Raw genomic sequence first — 19,643 nt, 5'->3', positions numbered from 1 at the left:
ATATTAAAATGTAGTATTCAACTAAATCTATATTATTTCAATTAAAGTTATCTAGGCCATATGGTTTGAAAATTTAAAAATCCAGTAAGAGGGAAAAGGAAAAATACCTTATTTAATACATTGACTTTAAGAACAATCACATATGCATTATTCTTACTATCTGAACTTAGCCTCTGGTAAATCCAATCCTGCTTAGTTAGGCCAATTGATACCCTCTACAATAAGCCCTACATGATCAAAAAGCTTCATGCTTCTACTTACAGCAGCATAGCGAATCTGAAGTTCTTAAAAAAAAAAAAACAAAAAAAACCCCACCATTCTATTAACAATTATAAACAATTTTCCATGCTCTGATACAAGAATATTTAATGTTAGCCAAGAAAGATAGCCATCTATTCCACTGAGGATTGTAATAGAGGCAGTCTTTTGATTTTTGCATTTGTTTGAAGTATACAACTTGAATAGTAAAATAGAAACTGAGCTGAAATTTCTAATTCACTTTCTAACCATAGTAAGAATGATATTTCCCCCCAGGGATCACCAAATATTTATAAAAATTTGTACTAACATTCTGTAAGAATCCACACACATCAGTAAGAAGCTGACTTTCCTGCTGGCCATGCTCCAAATGTCTTTAAGACTAGACAAAGTACATGTATTATAAAAAATTTCAGGATAAACATTGAGTGCCTGGGTATTATCACAGTAATAGAAAAGGTTAATGAAATAAATTTTGTTTCTGAAAAACACCATGTTTATATCCCAAAATAGGTATCAATGTTACTGGTGATAAAGAAACCCAGAAGCGAACATTATATATATAAATGCTTACTGTGGAAATGTAGTAGAGCTCTGCAAATGGGAGGGGAAAATACCCAGGCACTTCATCAATGAACATTTGCTAAAAAAAACTCTTAAAAGTGATTGCAGCCTTGACATAGTTGCATTAACATCAAATAGCCACATTTCTGTCCACTTACAGGGACTACTATAAAGAAGCAATCAAGCCATGTTTAATAAAATGTGTCAATGATACATAAAATGTATTTTCCACAATTAGAAAAATTTAACATCTTTAATTCAAACACTTAGATGAGAAACAGACTAAAGCAAAGACTGACATACACTACCTATTTCAACCACAAAGCAAAATGCTCTCACTGTGACTGAAGAAAAATCATTTAATATTCATTATTAGTTTATAAAAGTATAACTCCAAGGAATGATTATGCTCATAAGTAAACAAGAGTTTTCAAAGACTTGTAACTAAGATGTTTAAGACGTAAAGTCAAACTGCAAAACTAGTTAAAGCAACTAGAGTCCAATAGTTCTCTTACGTTTTATTATCTTTATTTTAAATTTGATATTTTAGAATAGGAAATTATCTTTCACAGCAATGCCTCCTGGTCTGATAATACAGTATCTCATTTCTGAATGTAAAGATTTAAAATAAATCAAAATGAACATTAAGGCGTACAAAGCTACTTTAAGTCTGCTCTTATTTAATAAAGATCAGTTTTTGCTCATATTCAAAATACATGGAATGTTGGCACAAAACTAAAGCTGCTGTAGAAAGATCACAGATGTTCTGTGGGTTACTGAAACTTCCATTTCTCTAAAAACATACCCTTACATGGTCTTAATTTTATGAATTTAAGTGTTGAGAAATATCTAAATAATAAGTAACAATTAAAATAAAATGTTTTATTTGCAAATTATGTACAGAATACACTTTACGTTACGACAATGAAATGGGGAGGGAAGAGGGAGAGCCATCACTTTCCAACAAATGCTGTTCACTTTCTCTGTTGGAGACGACCATCTTTCTCTGAGTCAGACGTACAAATCAGTGTGGATTTCCTACATTGGAAAAAGAATTTAGCTAAACCAGAAGTGTTGCTGCATGGTTACTAGTTGGCTTGTTTCCACAAAATAGTTTTGAATTCTGCTAACTCAGATTCTTGAATCTGGTGTAACTTTATAATGAAAAATAAAAGAACTATCAAGAACAATGAGTTTATGCATCTTAAAGAAACTGTGAAATGGCTACATAACTATGCATAATGTGAAATGTTGGAGTTTCTTTGTTCCTTTTAAAGTTATTTTTGATTAGTCTAACAGTAAAAAGCCATAAAACAAACTATCAAAAATTGCCATTAATGTAAATTTAACTGTGGAAAGTACATCTTTGATAACTGTCAAAATGAATGAGATTTACTTACTGTAAAATTATCAAATGGATAAAACATATTAATGGCTTTAAACTGTACCAATAATAGTGCCAATATTCTATAAAATGAAGGACTGAATATAACTGCTTGAATGTCAAATATATTTCAGTAAACAGATTTAAAGAATGCTACAAATGCCATGTGTTCAATATGGTAATCAGCCAACATAGAAAATCCAACCTTTTGTACTTATTCATTCAGTCCCAAAATTAGTCAGATTATGATTTTTCATGTGAAGATTTAGGTGTTTCTCCATCATTTTCCTCTTCCTCCTCCTCTTCACAATCCCCATCTGTTTGCTGTTCCAGTTCCTCTTTTGTTATCATTTCAAAATCATTTCCATTTCCACTACTGTGTTGGGATCGATCATCTTCCCTCCTGTCACTGTCCGTGTCTGAATGCCGTTCTCCCCCTGAGCCTTCTGTTCCATGATTTCCTGGTCCTACTTTCCCCTCCTCATCTTCCTTTTTCTCACTGTCTGACTTTTCCTCACTGTCGGACTTCTGTTGCTTTTTGGTTTCAGACTTTTCATCTTTCTTTAAGTCTGCTTTTGGTCCTTTGTATTCATGTGTGTACAGAGGCCGGAAGGAGTCAATGAAACCCACATCAGCAGTCAGATTTGGCAAGAACCAAAAGTGGTGCCTTCCTCCAGTTATGAGCCAAATGATGAGAAATAGAATGCATCGAGCTGTGGGGAGAAAAATTTCTCTAATTGAGTAATTCAAACGTAGCCTCAGAAGGGAGTATTTGTTAATAAAAAGCTGGGAAAACAGTTTTATTACCTGCACATTTCATACACCTTAAATATGAATATTTAAATCCTGATTAGTGCTGAGCGTGGTGGCTAAACCTCTAATCCCAGCTACTTGGGAGGATTACTTGCGCCCAGGAGCTTGAGGCTGCAGTGAGCTACAGTAAGCTATAATTACACCACTGCATGCTTGAAAACAAAACAAAAAAATTCCTGACTAGTTTAGCAGCTATCACAGTATTCTAGGGGCACAGCATGTTGCTCTGAACTTGAGGTCACAATGCAATAACGTCACTCCGAAAAAAATTACTTCTTTTTTCCATCTGGGTGTTGTTTCATGGATATACACTTCTGATTTATGCACTTTGTGATATTATGCTTCAATACACATAGCAATCAGTTGGGAATTTAAGTATTCGTAAGATCATGGTGTAGGAAAAGAATAAAATAAAGAGATGAAAAGGTGTTTAGGAAGGAAGCCTTTAAGAAGGAAAAAGCAGGGCTACATCCTACTTTCCAAGTCTCTAGGCCTTTTTGCCTTTGTAAGGAACTTACTCCATAAAAAAATATTAAAATTATATTTTCTACACATTTATGACTATTTTCTATACATTTGTATAAACATGAATAAAATACCATATAGGTTTGCTAGTACATACATGTATATACATTACTACTTCTGATTTAAAAGAAATAAAAATGAGAATATTTCTGTGGACCCCTATATGTAATCTTGGCCCAAGGCATGTATTTACTATGCCTAAAGGATAAATTAGCCCTGGATAAGGAATCCCAGTATTAAAAAGTTTCCATCTTTTAATCTTTGTTGTCTTATTTATTTATTGAGGACAAGGTCTTGCTCTGTCACCCAGGCTGGAGTGCAGTGGTGCAATCATGACTCGCTGCAGTCTCACCTCCTGGGCTCAAGCAATCCTCCCACCTCAGCCTCCAAGTAGCAGGTACATGCCACTATGGCTCCACTAATTTTTGTATTTTTTGTAGAGATGGGGTCTTGCCATGTTGCACAGTCTGGTCGTGAACTCCTGGACTCAAACTCCCAAAGTGCTGGGATTACAGATATGTACCTATCATCTATTTATCTAATCTCTTTCTCTCTCTCATCTGTCTTTTCTCCCTCTCTCTCTACCTACCTACCTATCTACTTTCATAGACAGGTTCTTGATATGTTGTCCAGGCCAGTGTTGAACTCCTGGCTTTAAGTGATCCTCTCACCTTAGCCTCCCGAGTAGTTGGGATCACAGTTGTGAGCCACTGAACCTGACCTTTTTGTTTTATTGATTAGGTAAATTATTTAATTTTTGCTTAAAGACCAATCCTCTCAGTATTAAGAAAAATACAATGTTAAAGAAAGCAAGATCACTTAAACACATAAGGTTTATTCTTTTATTTTATAACACTGTATTTTGACAAAACTGTAGAAAAATGGAATTTGAATTTTAAAATTTTTACTAATGAGTTATTACAAACCCCAATATTTAGTTTTCTCTGAATTTACCAATTATGTAGAGCTAAGTGATTTTTCCTGTTTTTTAAAAGGTCATGATGATTATGTGACTGTTACAGACTAATCAATTATGACAGGATTTTTGGTTTTTGTTTTCTTCAGACAATTCTGTCGCTGTTTTCATATAAAGCCTGAAATAAGCTAATCTATGTGTCTTCCATATTTTGCTTTGTATAAATGGAAGAAAATTGTTATAACTGTCTTGACTTTTAAAAATAGCTATTTTTATTTTCACAAGAATATAAGTATTCTGAAAGACTCCTGTACATATTAGAATCTTTCGTGGCATAAACGGAAAAGGTAAATATGCTTAAAATTATGATTTAAGAATAAATTCCACTGATAAACAGAGATAATGAATTTAAGGAGGCTGTACATTTTTTTCTCCAATTATGATGCAATGATAGGTTTTACAGGATTGTAAGGCAGATGGTTCATAATATGAAATCTTGTATCAAACCAAAGAAAAAGCAATACAGAAATGGCACAAATAAAACCTAATTTCTTATCACATACAAATGGTATGGCAGAATGCTCATGTTTTACAGTTTTTCGCTATGTGGCACTACAGTACCAAGAGTGAAAAGGGAAGAATTATGGGGAAGTTGTGACATGTACTATAATAACATTCCTACACTAAAAGTGACAGATTTTAGAAAACTGCCAAAGGTCTTATTTTAAATGGCATTATTAACAATGCATATTCAAAGAAACGCCAAATATAATTGTGACCAATACACAATATTTCAAGACCCTGACTCTTAAAAAAAAAAAAATCAGCTAGGCATGGCAACATGCTCCTATAGCCCCAGCTATTCAGGAAGCTGAGGTGGGAGGGCTGCTTGAGCCCAGGAGTTTGAGGGTACAGTGAGCTATGATTCTGTCATGGTACCTTACCCTGGGCAACAGAGCAAGACCCTGTCTCCAAAAAATGAACATATATATAAATATAGATATAAATATATATTAATAAAATATATATAAAGACTTCAAAGATAATATAAAAGAAATATCTAATTATTTGAAAGTATATTTGGAATTGCATTTTCTAAGAGAATCAACATAAAAGGTTGGTTTGTTTCCTGGTATAATTCAGAAGACTATTTGGTTCATAATGAATATTTAAATCCACAGCATATTTACAATGAAAATTTATTTAAAGAGACTACTGAAGAAACAAATTTTAAACAGCAAAACTATATAATAACCATAAATTATTGTGAACACTGGTTTAATTTAAAAATAAGCAAGTAGAGTAGTTCTATTCAGTGGAGCTAAACCTTTGCTAAAAATTTCCAAGGAGTTTCTAAATTTCAGGAATTTGAAAGGCAAAAAGCACCAATTTTATTATGTCTAATGTCAGATCAAAGTTTATGACTTTTCCTTCTTGATGCAGGTATTACACTGACACTAAATTCAAACAGGCTTAGATATTATTTCTTGGCCTACAAATGTGCCCGTGTTCCATGCAAAAGCAGGAGGGGATTTTTCTGCTGCTAGAGGTTACTAAGCCAGAGAAAGGAGGCTGGGCACAGTGGCTCACACCTGTAATCCCAACACTTTGGGAGGCCAAGACGGGCAGATCACCTGAGGTCAGGAATTCGAGACTAGCCTAGCCAACATGGTAAAACCCCATCTCTACTAAAAATACAAAAAATTAGCCAGATGTGGTGGTATCTCAGCTCACTACAATCTCCACCTCCCAGGTTCAAGCAATTCTCCTGCCTCAGCCTCCGAAGTAACTGGGATTACAGGCTCATGCCACCAAACCCAGCTAATTTTTGTATTTTTAGTAGAGATGGGGTTTCACCATGTTGGCCAGGATGGCCTCGATTTCCTGACCTTGTGATCCACCCGCCTCGGCCTCCCAAAGTGCTGGGATTACAGGCGTGAGCCACCATGCCCGGCCCTATATTGCTTTTTAACTATGAAAGATGGCTGGGTGTGGTGATAATCTTATGATCCCAGCACTTTGGGGGGCCAATGCTGGAGGATCAGTTGAAGTCAGGAGTTTGAGACCAGCCTGGGCAGAGTGATACCCTATCTCCCCCACAAAAAGCCAGGGATGATGGCATGCACCAGTAGTCCTAGCTACTTGGGAGGCTGAGGCAGGAGGATTGCTTGAGCCCAGGAATTCAAGGCTGCAGTGAGCTATGATCTCACCAATGCACTTCAGTCTGGGTGACAGAGCAAGACACTGCCTCTAAATGAATCAACTATGAAAGACCCCAATCATCCAGAATTGTGGAAAATTCATTTACTTAGGTTTTCCTATTTGATTTTTAAAACATTAACTCCTTATTGCATCTAATATTTTGGTACCTGGGTGAGAATTAATGATTTTTCCCCAAATGGCAAATCAATTGTTTAGAATAATTTATTAAATATATGCATAGATTATTTGGGTATTTCGTTTGTTCTAAGCCAAAATTAAAAAATGTTTTACTGAAAGTATTATGTCTAATAAAAGATCTACCATTGCAAAAATATTAAAAGCCTTTGCCATAACTAATTTTTAAAGCACATCTATTTGCAGATTAAGATATAATGTATGGTGTATTTCAAAATAACTAAGTAAATTTCAAATGTGTCATAATAAATGATAGGCAAGAAAGGTGATAGATATGCTAGTTATGTTAATTAGCTTGAATTAAACATTCCACATTGTACACATACACCAAAACATCACATTGTACCCCATAAATGTATAATTATGATTTGTCAATAAAAAATCTTAATAATTAAAAAAAATTTTAAAGATGTATTAAATCCTTTTTCTGCAGACAGAACAAATCTTATCAAGCCTGAGTTTTGAGATTTGACTCAGAATGTAGACCATATACTTCTTGATTTACCTCCATTAATTTTTCTTAAGCTTTACTGAAGTTCCAAATTATAGTCCAACTGCTCAATAGCAACCTTCTTGAGGTCAATTTTATGATAACAATACTTACCAACAGCAAGGAGAAGAATACTGGCTACAAAACAGCCTGCACCCACACTGAGGTAATAAACACCTACTCTCATTTCTGCTGGCCAAAGGGGGAAGAGGGTGGCTGCTATTACTGCAATCACTGGAACAAGAAATGACCAAGTTAAACTTTTAGAATAAAAACTTAAATGGTATGGCTGCAATAACAGAAACATATCCCTGGGGGAAAAACGGACAAACATAAACACATTGAAATACAAAATTGCCATTTTTATAGGTAAAAAATGGTAAATTATGAGGAATTTCATATTGTTCAACCTAACATTTTATACTGTTCTTAAACTAGTTTAGGAGTTTTTAATTAGTGTAAATTACATATAATTAGAAAAAAAGTGCTATGTAGAAATTCAAAACTGTTACCTCCTTAATTTATCCATTTTCAAGCTATATCTACCTTATTTAAAAAATATTATTTTTTAAAAAATAGTATTTTATTTTTAAAATATTTAAAAATATCTTATTTAAAAAATCTTACCTTATTTAAAAAATATTAAGATATCTGCCTACTGAGTAAGGGAGCTAAAAGAAACAACAGAACAACAAACCCAACAAAAAATGATTCCCAAGACCCCTCTCTGGAGATTCTTCTTCTGGGGTGGAGCTCTGACATCCACAGACTGAAAAACATTCCCCAAGTGATTCCACTACAGATGTTTTTTGGTACTTAGGGAAACTGTTTACAAGTATCTCCAGTTTTTTTGCAAGTAAAGTGAGGACACAAGAAATAAGTATAAGAAATCAGAAGCCTGGTTATTAGGTCTTTAGAGTAAGACCAGGATTAAAATTCTAGCTCCATCACTAATAAACTATGTAACCCTGGGCAAGTTACTTAACTCTTTGAGACTAAGTTACCTTATATTTAATAAGTGTCTGTTCCTATTTTTCAAAGGTTGTTGAGGATGAAATGATATATTGTATGCAAAATATTTAGCAAAGTGACTAGTACTCTAGTATAAAAGAGTTATTGTGCTTTTTGAAACAGGGTCTTACTCTGCCACCCAGGCTGGAGTGCAGTGGCACGATCTTGGTTCACCACAGCCTTGATCTCCCAAGCTTAGGTGATCCTCCCACCTCAGCCTTCTAAGTAGTTGGGACTACAGGTGTGAACCACCACGCCTGGCTAATTTTTTGTAGAAACGAGGTTTCGCCATGTTGCCCAGGCTGGTTTCAAACTCTTGGATTCAAGCCATCTCCCTGCCTTGGCCTCCTAAAGTGTTAGGATTATAGGTGTGAGCCACTGAGCCCAGCCTAAAAGAGTTATTTTGAATGGGATCCTATGATATCATATTGACCAAGCTTATTTTAACTACTACCTATTTTTTTTTTTCTATTTGTTAAATCATTCTTTCCCCACAAAACCTCCTGGAATATACACCGTTAAAAAAACAAATCAACTGTAATCCCAGCACTCTGAGACAAGGAGGCAAGTGCCCAGGAGTTCGAGACCAGCCTGGACAACATGTTGAAACTCCATCTCTACAAAAACAATACAAAAATTAGCTGGGTGTGGTGGAGTGTGTCTATAGTTCCAGTTATTCAGTAGACTGATGTGGGAGGATCACTTGACCCCAGCAAGTCGGGCTGAAGTGAGCCATGACTGTGCCATTGCATTCCAGCCTGGGTGACAGGAATGAGACCCTGTCAAAACAAACAAACAAATAAAAAAGTATAGAGAAAATTAAGTCTTCATCTAATTCTTATTCCACTTCCCAGAGGTTACGTACTATTAAGCTTACCTGTATTCCCAGAGACTACCTATATATAATTAACTAGTTACAGAGACTTTTTTTCTAAATAAGTCAATGAGCTTATATTATTCTTACTCTTCTGTAACTTTCTTTTTTTTTATCTATTCTAGGTATAATACCCTTGCACATGTACATTTGTGCAACTGATTATGGCATAGGGTAAATTCCTTAAAGTAGAATTTATTAGGTCAAATGGTATAAGCATTTCAAATCTGAAAGATATTTGCTAGATTATACTCAGGTATAGTCTAAAGGATTTGGAAAAAAACAGATAATGTGTCAATGCACACACTTCGTGCAACTGTATGGGAACAGCCATGGAATAAATTCCTAGAATTGCTGGGTCATTGCAGACACATATAAAATTTCAGAGATACTGACAAACTGTCCTTCACAAAAACTAAAACAATAGACATACCTATCAACTGAGAGTGCTGATTTTTTTCTAAGACCTTTAAAGTCAAGGTTTGCAAGCCTCTTAATCACTACAGCTTTAATTTGCATATATGAGTGTGATTAAGTATCACTCATGATGACTGGTCACTGTATTTATCTGTTAACTACCTTAACCATTTTTCTATCAGTTTGTAAAGATCTTTGTTTTAATGTGTTTCAAATATTTTCCTTTATTATTCACCTTCTGACTTTAAAGTATTTTTAAAATGACAACTATTTTATGTTAAATTTAGGAACATTTTCTTTTATAGTATCTGCATATTGTTTTCTAAATTTTAGATTGCACTTTAAAGCTACTAACATCTCACTACTTACCAAGAATTAATCCCATGACAAATGTTTTAAAGTGAACTGGGTCATAGATCCATACATACACCTAGAAGAATCAAGAAACCTCAGTGCTTAAAAGTTCTAATGTCACATTAGAAAGTAATGCTTAATTCTACATTTTAGGTCCCCTAAAGCAGTGATCAACCTCTTAACGTATGAGAAGTACTTTCTAAGGTAATACATTTCAAAGATCTTTCCTTCAGCAGTAGTGGTTCTTCTGGCACTAGAAAATGATTATAGAAAAACTATAAATTCTATAAAGCACTTAAGTAAATTTGTATGTTCTTACATACATTTAAAAATTTGTTTGGCCGGGCTTGGTGGCTCACACCTATAATCCCAGCACTATGGAGGCCAAGGCAGGTGGATCACTGGAGGTCGGGAGTTCGAGACCAGCCTGGCCAACATGGTGAAACCTTGTCTCTACTAAAAATACAAAAATTAGCCAGGTGTGGTGGTGGATGCTTGTAATCCCAGCTACCTGGGAGGCTGAGGCAGGAGAATTGCTTGAACCCGGGAGTCAGAGGTTGCAGTGAGCTGAGATCACACCACTGCACTCCAGCCTGGGCGACACAGCAAGACTCTGTCTTGGGGGGAAAAAATTGTTAATGTGTGCAAATCATTACTTATTCAAACAAAACACCAGCAACTGTCAACCTTAATTTGTCCCTAATGTAATGATGAACCAGTTTGGGATAAAAGCACAGTTAAGATAGATTCCAGCCAGGCCCTATCACAGATCCAGTATCTCTCAACTCCACCCTTTTCTCTCCTGATAAGACACAAAGAACAATTATTAAAGATCATGCTTGGTGAACATAGTTTCTATGACTGTAATAATTTCATTGCCCACTCTTCCATGGAGGGCCCATAAGCTGGAAACCACTACTTCAAAGCTTATGACGTAGTGGTTCCTTCCTTTTATCAGGCTATTATTTTATACAACAGAAATTTACTTCATTCAGATCAGAACTCGTTTGATCATTCATCCACAAAACTCAGTTTTATTTCTTAGTTTCTATAAATAACAGTACTCTTCCCTCTTATTTCTATATTGACCAGAACTCTTTATTGTCTTTCCAACTTGGTTCTTCGATTTGTAACACCAGAGGTTCCACTTTAACCTCTTATTTTACTCTGCCCACTTCCTTGGGAATCACATCCACAGACATTACTTCTGCCAGTTTCCATTCTAAAAAAAACATGTTTTTTAAAAAAAGGTATTTCACAACTTTAAAAGTTTTGGAGTGCATGCTACTTTCTACAGAATAAAATCTAGGCTTTTCAGGATAGCAAGCACCCATGCTTTTGCTCAGGCTGCTTCCTTCCCCAATAGACCTAAACTCCTTCCTGGTACACCTGGCAATCTGCCAGTCATCTAAGCTCAAGTGTCCTTTAGACCCTTCTTATCCTTCCTGACTAAATTAACTATTCCTAATTTGTGCTTTCACACCATTCATGCTTACCACACTGTACTATACTATCATGTTTAAGTGCCTGTATCTTTGCTAGATCATAAGAGATTTTATCCTATTTATCAAGCTATTCCCAACGCCTATAAAAATGTTTAGCACATAGCTGATGCTCAATGTTTAACTGAGGGCATTTGAGCCTTCACAGTAAGAAAGACCAAAGGTTTTCTTTTTTTTTTCCCCCTGAGACGGAGTCTCGCACTGTCGCCCAGGCCGGAGTGCAGTGGCGCAATCTCAGCTCACTGCAAGCACCACCTCCTGGGTTCACGCCATTCTCCTGCCTCAGCCTCCTGAGTAGCTGGTACTACAGGCGCCTGCCACCACACCCGACTAATTTTTTGTATTTTTTAGTAAAGATGGGGTTTCACCGTGTGAGCCAGGATGGTCTCAATCTCCTGACCTCATGATCCGCCCGACTCAGCCTCCCAGAGTGCTGGGATTACAGGCGCGAGCCGCCGCGCCCGGCCAAGAAAGACCTACAGTTTTCTATTACAATGATTCTTAACCAGGGGTTCACATCAGAGTCACCTGAGGACAGTTTATTATAAATATATAATCCTCCCCCACAATCCCACTCTAGATAGTCTCATGCAAGTAAGAATTTCAAACACACAGCCCTAGGAGCCACGACTTTATAGATGTAACTTTTGTATAGGTATAGCAGGAAGGGATATCCTAAAATTCGTAACAGTTCAATGCCCAGTATATAACTCATGTTTATGTACTGGTGAAGTGACTGAATTAAGCAGTCTTTATGGAAGGCTACCACCATACAAATCTTCCATTACAAATGATAAGCACAAAGCATCAAGTAGTGTTAAAAATTTTAAGCCCCACAAGTGATGTGTCTGACTTACATTCTGTAAGAGATAGAGACTTGTACGTATCTCCTATTCTGCTCTTTTTTTCTTTGGTAATAATGGAAACCCTACGTTTTAGCTAGGCAAATAATCACCCTGTATAAAAAGTGCATTTCCAAGATTTTACTTCTCGTATGCATGACCATGTGACTATGTTCTGGTCAGTGGAATTCAAGCAGAAATGAAATTGCCAGCTTTCTGGACAGTGTACTTTAAAGTGGTCTCCTTAAAGAGGAGACACATTCTTCACCCTCCTTTCCTCTTTTCGATGTAGATATAAGGTTGGCAGTTTGGACCATGAGGTAACCTTAGCTAGCAGCCTCAGACAGAGGAGAAAAGAAGAGCTGGGATCCACCATGGAGCTGACGTATCTGTACAGCTTACCTATAGATTTCATTGATGAGAAAGAAATATGCATCTATTTTGTATTAAGATGCTTTTCTTTCAGGTTTCGGTCAGGCGTGGTGGCTCACGCCTGTAATCCCAGCACTTTGGGAGGCCGATGCGGGCTGATCACCAGGTCAGGAGATGGAGACCATCCTGGCTAATATAGTGAAACCCCATCTCTACTAAAAATACAAAAAAAATTAGCCAGGCGTGGTGGCGGGCGCCTGTAGTCCCAGCTGCTTGGGAGGCTGAGGCAGGAGAATGGTGTGAACCCGGGAGGCGGAGCTTGCAGTGAGCCGAGATTGCGCCACTGCACTCCAGCCTGGGCGACAGAGCGAGACTCCGTCTCAAAAAAAAAAAAAAAAAAGATACTTTTATTTCAGGTTTCCTGTCACTCACAGTAAAATCTGACTTTTAAAAATCTAAATCAGAGAAATTATTGACTTTTAAAAATAGAGTAGCTTTTATATATTTAAGTACATGATAAGATTTCTCAAAATTTTTCCTTTTATTAGTGAAGGCATCAAACATGTTTCTAAAAACTCCTATAGAAAACTGAACTTCTAGTTATAGGCTTACTCTCACCTCATTTCCATCCAGAAAAACTTGATCATCATGTGGCTCAAGTTTGAATTTTTTCTTAGTTTCCTTCTTTTTAGGAGTTCCTGGAGTTTCTTCCTATGAAAACACAAGTTGAATAGAAGAAATAACACTTACAAGCAAGCAAGAAATGACGTTCATACAGTCAAAGAATTTTCACTGACTATTTGTAACACAGAAATAAGAATTCTCAACCATGGTATTTATAATAACTCTAATATAGTTATCTCAGGTGGGTATTGCATAATATTTAAATATATTCATAGGCCAGTAGTGATCATGTGCACATAATGATTTTTAAATTTTTACTTAATTTTGGATTAACTCACCTTTTTGGGTTCTTCCTTTTCACCATCTTTTTTTTTCTCTTTTTCTTTTTTTGTCTTCTCATCCTTTATATTTTCTTTCTTGCTCTTTTTATCCTCTTCTTTTCCACTTTCAACTTTTCCTTTATCTTTTTCTTTCTTTATGTCTTTATCATATTTCATTTTCATTACTTTTAGGGCCCGGTGAAAAAACTGCTTCTTTAAAAGCCTTTGGGAAAAACAGGTATGGCATTACACTCCCCATATAGATATAGACTAAAAAGCAAAAATATCAAGACCTGAATAAAATAAGCAAAGGAAGACATAAATTAGCAAACATAAGAGAAATTACAACTAGTATGCCCGTGAAAAAGTTGTCAACGCTACCATAAATCAAAAAACTTCACAGTCAGTTATATAAAGGTTGTCAAAACTCAGTGATATTCAATATAATTTTCACTTTTAATGATGTAACTTAATTATAAAAGAGATTACAGATTTGAGATTATCCGTATAAAGACTCTTTCTGGGTTCATTTAGAGTAATCAAGATTCAGCTTCACTTTATGTTAAGTCTCAAATGCAAGAGCTGACATAATAAAGAATGGAGAAAATAAACAGTTTAAGAAATGTTAACAGATTAAAAGTGATGATTTGATTGATCCAAATAATGTCTTTTCAGCTCTCTTCGTGTTCTTTTTTCTCCAAGTACTTCACAATTCAGTCTGACACTGTAATAATTATCTTCAATTAAGTAATGATTAAATATACTAAGATGAGATTTTTGGACTCTGAAAAGGACTTGCACAGCATCAAATTGAAAAATGTGCAATATATTTGGCAAAACATGATGCATTCCTGATATCACTACTTTCTCTCTAAATAGATTGTTCTTCTCTCTTTTTAGCAGTTATTATTTCATATTCTCACCTTAGGGCCTTCACACTAGCTGTTCCCTTTCCTTAGAATGTTCTTCCCCCAAATAAGCATGTCCTTTTGTTTCATTCCCTCACTTTCTTCATTTTCCCTCAACCACAACTACTCTGTTTAAAACCTAAGCCCACCTTCCCATTCTCTCGTTTCCTGTCACCCTATCCATAGCACTTATCTTCTAACTCACTATGTAATTTGTTACAGTTGTTTGCTCCTTCACTAGACGGTAAACTTTTTAAGAGACAGAGAGATCCTTGCTTTATTCATTTTTTATCTTACCCCAAATTAAGTCAACCTTGCTTGGTAGTTTCTCTTTAACCTTATAATCCTACTCAAGAAATTGGGTTGCCCTTATTTTTGTCATCTAAAAGTCACTTTTTCAAATCTCATGTTCTAGTTTCAGAATTCCTGACTGGTTTCTTCATTCCTGCTTTGATAATGTACAACTACCACAATACGATCTAGAAGCTAGGTCTCACCACCACCACTGGTGCCTGCTAATGGTGACTATCTAGCTACCTTTCTACTTACACCTCACTGGTGCCTGCTCCAGCACATCGCAGCACTTGTTAACTAGATGCTTTCTTCCTGCCCAGATAACCACTTCTTTTTGTCATTGTGTTCAGTCCCCTGAAGCACCTGTGTTTTACCTGCCTGGCTGGGCTTCCATCTGCTCCCCAATTAGGTCCAGCCTATGAGCACTTCCACAAAGCTAATTTCTAGGTTTCCTCATTTGGCCCATACTACTTATTCAGAAGACCTATTTTTAAATTCTGCAAATATCATTGTGCAAATGTTCAAAGTGCCCCCTAAAATACTAATCATATCTGCTATGAATATATATACATATATAAACAAACAAGAATCTGAAAGGAGACCTTAATGATTAACTACTTAGGAGTACAAAGTGGGATTTAAGAATAGTAGTGGGATATTTGAAAATGAAGTGCAGTCTTGTAGTTTTTACTCTTCTTCAGAATGTCTTACAAAAAAATCTGTAATGAAAATATGTTCTACTTTTCTTTGTGCACTTATGTGATTTTCAGATTTCCTATCAGGAACATTTATTACCACTACAAATGAAAATAAAAATACATCCTGTTTATCATATGTTAATTGAAAAACCAGCATTTTTATAATGCAGCTCATATACATGTCCATATATTAAGAGTACATGTGTACACATACAGGTACCTGAAGTACATATTCTCAAATGGTAATGTGGCTATCTATGAAGCAACATTATTAGTAATTTGGATTTTCTTCTAAATCATTTGCAACATTTCCCATTTTCTTAAATTTACTTTATTGGAAAAAAATTATTCTTAATAAAGAAATAATTAAAAAAAAAAATGCAACTTTAGTAGAAAAAAGCCTTTTCCGCTAGGCATGGTGGCTCACGCCTGTAATCCCAGCACTTTGGGAGGCTGAGGCGGGTGGATCACAAGGTCAGGAGATCGAGCCCATGCTGGCTAACACGGTGAAACTCCATTTCTACTAAAAATACAAAAAATTGGCCGGGCGTGGTGGTGGGTGCCTGTAGTCCCAGCTACTCGGGAGGCTGAAGCAGGAGAATGGTGTGAACCTGGGAGGCGGAGCTTGCTGTGAGCCGAGATCTTGCCACTGCACTCCAGCCTGGTGACGGAGCAAGACTCCATCTCAAAAAAAAAAAAAGAAAAAAGCCTTTTCCCTGATGAGTAGATACAGAAGGCAATAGAAACAGCAGGATCATCTGCTTCTGTCAACTTTCCTGCACTGCTGCCCACCCCCATGAAAGAAAAGTAGACTATTAACTTTCAATTAAATTATGTTGAAAATAATTTCACAATTAGGTCAAAAGGTGAGACTGACATTAACATTTGTGTAATATCAGAGCCTCCGTTTGGCTTTAAACACATGGTACAGAACACATTACTAACATAAAGCTTTCTGACATTTTTACAGAACTACTCAAACTTTCCTATCTCAGTGTGTTCCATGCCCTTTGCTTGGAATGAATTTCCTTTATTCTCTTGTTTGTTGGGTAATCACCTATTTATGTTTCAAAATTTACTTGAAACATTTTCTGTGTGATGTCATTCTTTGTAGTTTCACCATCTCTCTCTTCCTTATAGAACACACCACATTGTAATTAGTTATAAATCTTTCCTAACAGATCAGAGTATGTTCTGATGTAGGGACCAAGTCACAGCCATGATTGTATTCCTGGAGCCTAGAATATTTGTTAAGTGGTTTTAAAATAGCTCTAAAAAGTTTTAAAAATTGCTTCTGTATTTTTTTCCCTCACCTCCATCTTTTTTCAGATTTAACAAACATTTATTAAATGCCAGACATGTTGGGGACTTTCACCAATGTGGCAAAGGTGGGTTTTTATTAAGTGCTCACACTGTTAAAAAAAAAATAACACATATGTAGCAATTCTGAAATAGTTAAGGGCCAAACTGGGAGGTACTAATGTGATAAACTCAGACCTTTAGACAGAAAGGCTGATGAAGGCTGGAGAGCCTGGGGAAGAGTACATGGTAGAGGAAGGACTTGAGGGATTTGTTTGTGATTTTGAGAGGCACATGGGACAGAGGAAAGAGAACCATTTAGGCAAAGTGGCAAGTTATGACAAGAGAAAGACCAGAAGAGAAGATGAGTGTGGCATGTGCACAAGACCGAGGACGACATAACTGGATTGGGGGTCAGCGATACAAAGTCTTGTGGAGACTTAACCTAATATGTATGAGTTCATTCGTGATACAGCCCATAAAAAGGTATAGATCACATTAGAAAAGATTGTTTTATCATCCTACATTTTCCTATTTTGTTTTTCCTCAGACTCCCTCATGCCACTTAGCTGCTTCAGAAAAACTGACAGTATTGGAGGATGCCAAAAAGAGAAAAAAAGAAACTGGACAAGAGTCCCTTTGTGATTTTGTCTGCTACTGGGCAGCAACTCATGAGGACTGGCCAACAAGACTCTATGGTTGTATTAGAAGTGGCTCTGGAGACCTTAAAGTTATGCTACTCTCATTTATTTTAGTGCAGAAAGGACTCAATCTGACGTCAGTGGGAAGAGCATATACAATGAAAATCGAGTATCTTTGGACACTCTCTGTACTCAGGTCTTTTGAGCTTTTCAAATAACAAGGTACCAAGGCTCCTAAAAAGCCAAAAAATGTGGAATCACATTGGCCACTCTACTCAGAGATTTGGGCTTACAGATCTAATAGCTCCATTAAATGCATCTTCATTTTGTTGGAGGAGACAGTATTTGTATTTTTAGTAGAGACAGGGTTTCACCGTGTTAGCCAGGATGGTCTCCATCTCCTGACCTCGTGATCCGCCTGCCTCAGTCTCCCAAAGTGCTAGGATTACAGGCGTGAGCTACTGCGCCCGGCCGAAACCTATTGTTTCTAAAAGGTCTGTTAGTAACCTCTAGTCTTTGGCAACTAAGAATTTTAAGAAATATTCAATAATTCTTTGACTTGACAGCTTAAGAAACCAGGTGGTGAAATAGTGTTTTTTAAGAGGGTTCTTAGGTGGCTGATACTTTAGGTGCCATTAAACAAAATATTAGTACACATAAAATAATCTAAAATCCCCAAAGATAAGCTTTAGTGTTTTGAAAACAAAATTTAGTTAACATATATTAAGAAAATGCTTAGTATTAAGTAAACCAAGAAAAAAAGAAAAAAATGGAAAGAAAAACTAGCATACTTCTTTCCAAAAGGAAGGTGACTTTATCTTTTAGGCAAACCACTCACCATCAAAAGTTTTTTCAAAACAGAAAAAAATCTATTACGAAAAATACATGTACATTACTGAATTAGCTGTATTTCATCTTGAAATTCTCAGAAAAAGACAAGGTAGATGTTGCAGCTGCCTTGATTTTAGAAGAAATACTACATTAGCAAACACTGAACCAAATAGGAAAGGGTATGCGGCTTATGGCTCAGAGTGCAGGCGCTGAAAAAATTGCGGTAACACAGCTAATAGGAATTCCTGCAAGTTTTGAAAAAAAGACTCCCCAACCAATTTGCTCTACAAAAGAAAGAACTTCCTTTTCTACTGTAGGCACTGGTATACGATTTTTGTTGCTGACCCTTCAGTAGGGCTCACAAATATATAAAAGTAATAAAACATAAGTAAAAATTATATACAGTTAAAAGTATAATAGTCTAATACCTAACACATTTCCAGAGGTACCAAAGAAATCAGGTTACATGTGAAAACTATATTTGAGTTATGTTGTAGTATCACTACATTTAATGATGTAAGGAGCTTCAGGACTACGAAGAAAATTTAAAATTATTATGTTATTCTTCACTAAGAAATAAACAGTACCTGTTACAGTAGTCAACCACAGACTCCCTGGTTGTAAATAAAGCTTCCTCTCCTTTCTTGGCCTTTGCCCACTTTGAATCCAAAAGACAATCCACTGCTTTTGAAGCTGAAGAAAAAATTCATTATTTTAAATTTAGTATACATGGGAATTTATGTCTATCTAAATAATATTTTACAAAGTGAAATTTCAACACTCTGGCAACAAAAAAGAAAACCAAACTCAACAGAAAATTAAATCTAACATGATCATGATTAATAGTTCCCCAAAACCTCAACTTGTGAAATATATTAAGTATCTTTTAAAAGTAATGTTGGGAAATAATGGCATTCAGAAATACCAACTAAAGCAAGATAAATTAATGGGGAAATATTCAAAAATTTAAAATATCTGTATGTAACTATCACTCTTATTAATCACAAGCATATGTAGATAAACCAAAATATTCTCTGCTCCCTGCAAGTAATAAAAATTCTCATCAAGTTTTACTCTAATACACTGAGGAAGAAGCTCTGTCAACAATCTACTGCTGTCACAAGAAACAGCTAAACATACTATCTGAAGAGATTAGCACATCTACTTTTTTAAAGTTATAATGAATGTCAAATCATTAATAACACTAAAGAGAGAGATGATAAAGGAATTTTCCTCTCTACTGGCAATTTAGTTTTTTTTTTCTTCTAAGAGACAGGTTTTTGCTCTGTCACCCAGGCTGGAGTACAGT

The 19,643-nt window shown here is 35.8% G+C and overlaps 1 protein-coding gene across 1 annotated transcript in view; it reads right to left on the bottom strand.

The window, feature by feature from the left end:
- Positions 1-1,064: 1,064 nt before the first annotated feature.
- The window catches only part of SEC62 (SEC62 homolog, preprotein translocation factor), a 28,236-nt gene continuing 9,657 nt past the window's right edge, over positions 1,065-19,643 (bottom strand). Inside the window, 6 exon segments of the mRNA NM_001195502.1 lie at positions 1,065-2,919; positions 7,462-7,581; positions 10,019-10,079; positions 13,338-13,430; positions 13,682-13,886; positions 18,922-19,027. Of these exon segments, the coding sequence (NP_001182431.1) occupies positions 2,450-2,919; positions 7,462-7,581; positions 10,019-10,079; positions 13,338-13,430; positions 13,682-13,886; positions 18,922-19,027 (1,055 nt within the window). The 3' untranslated portion in view covers positions 1,065-2,449.

This window comes from Macaca mulatta, chromosome 2, assembly GCF_049350105.2.
Source record: "Macaca mulatta isolate MMU2019108-1 chromosome 2, T2T-MMU8v2.0, whole genome shotgun sequence".
Taxonomy (NCBI): Eukaryota; Metazoa; Chordata; class Mammalia; order Primates; family Cercopithecidae; genus Macaca; species Macaca mulatta.
This window is presented reverse-complemented; position numbering and strand designations above follow the sequence as displayed.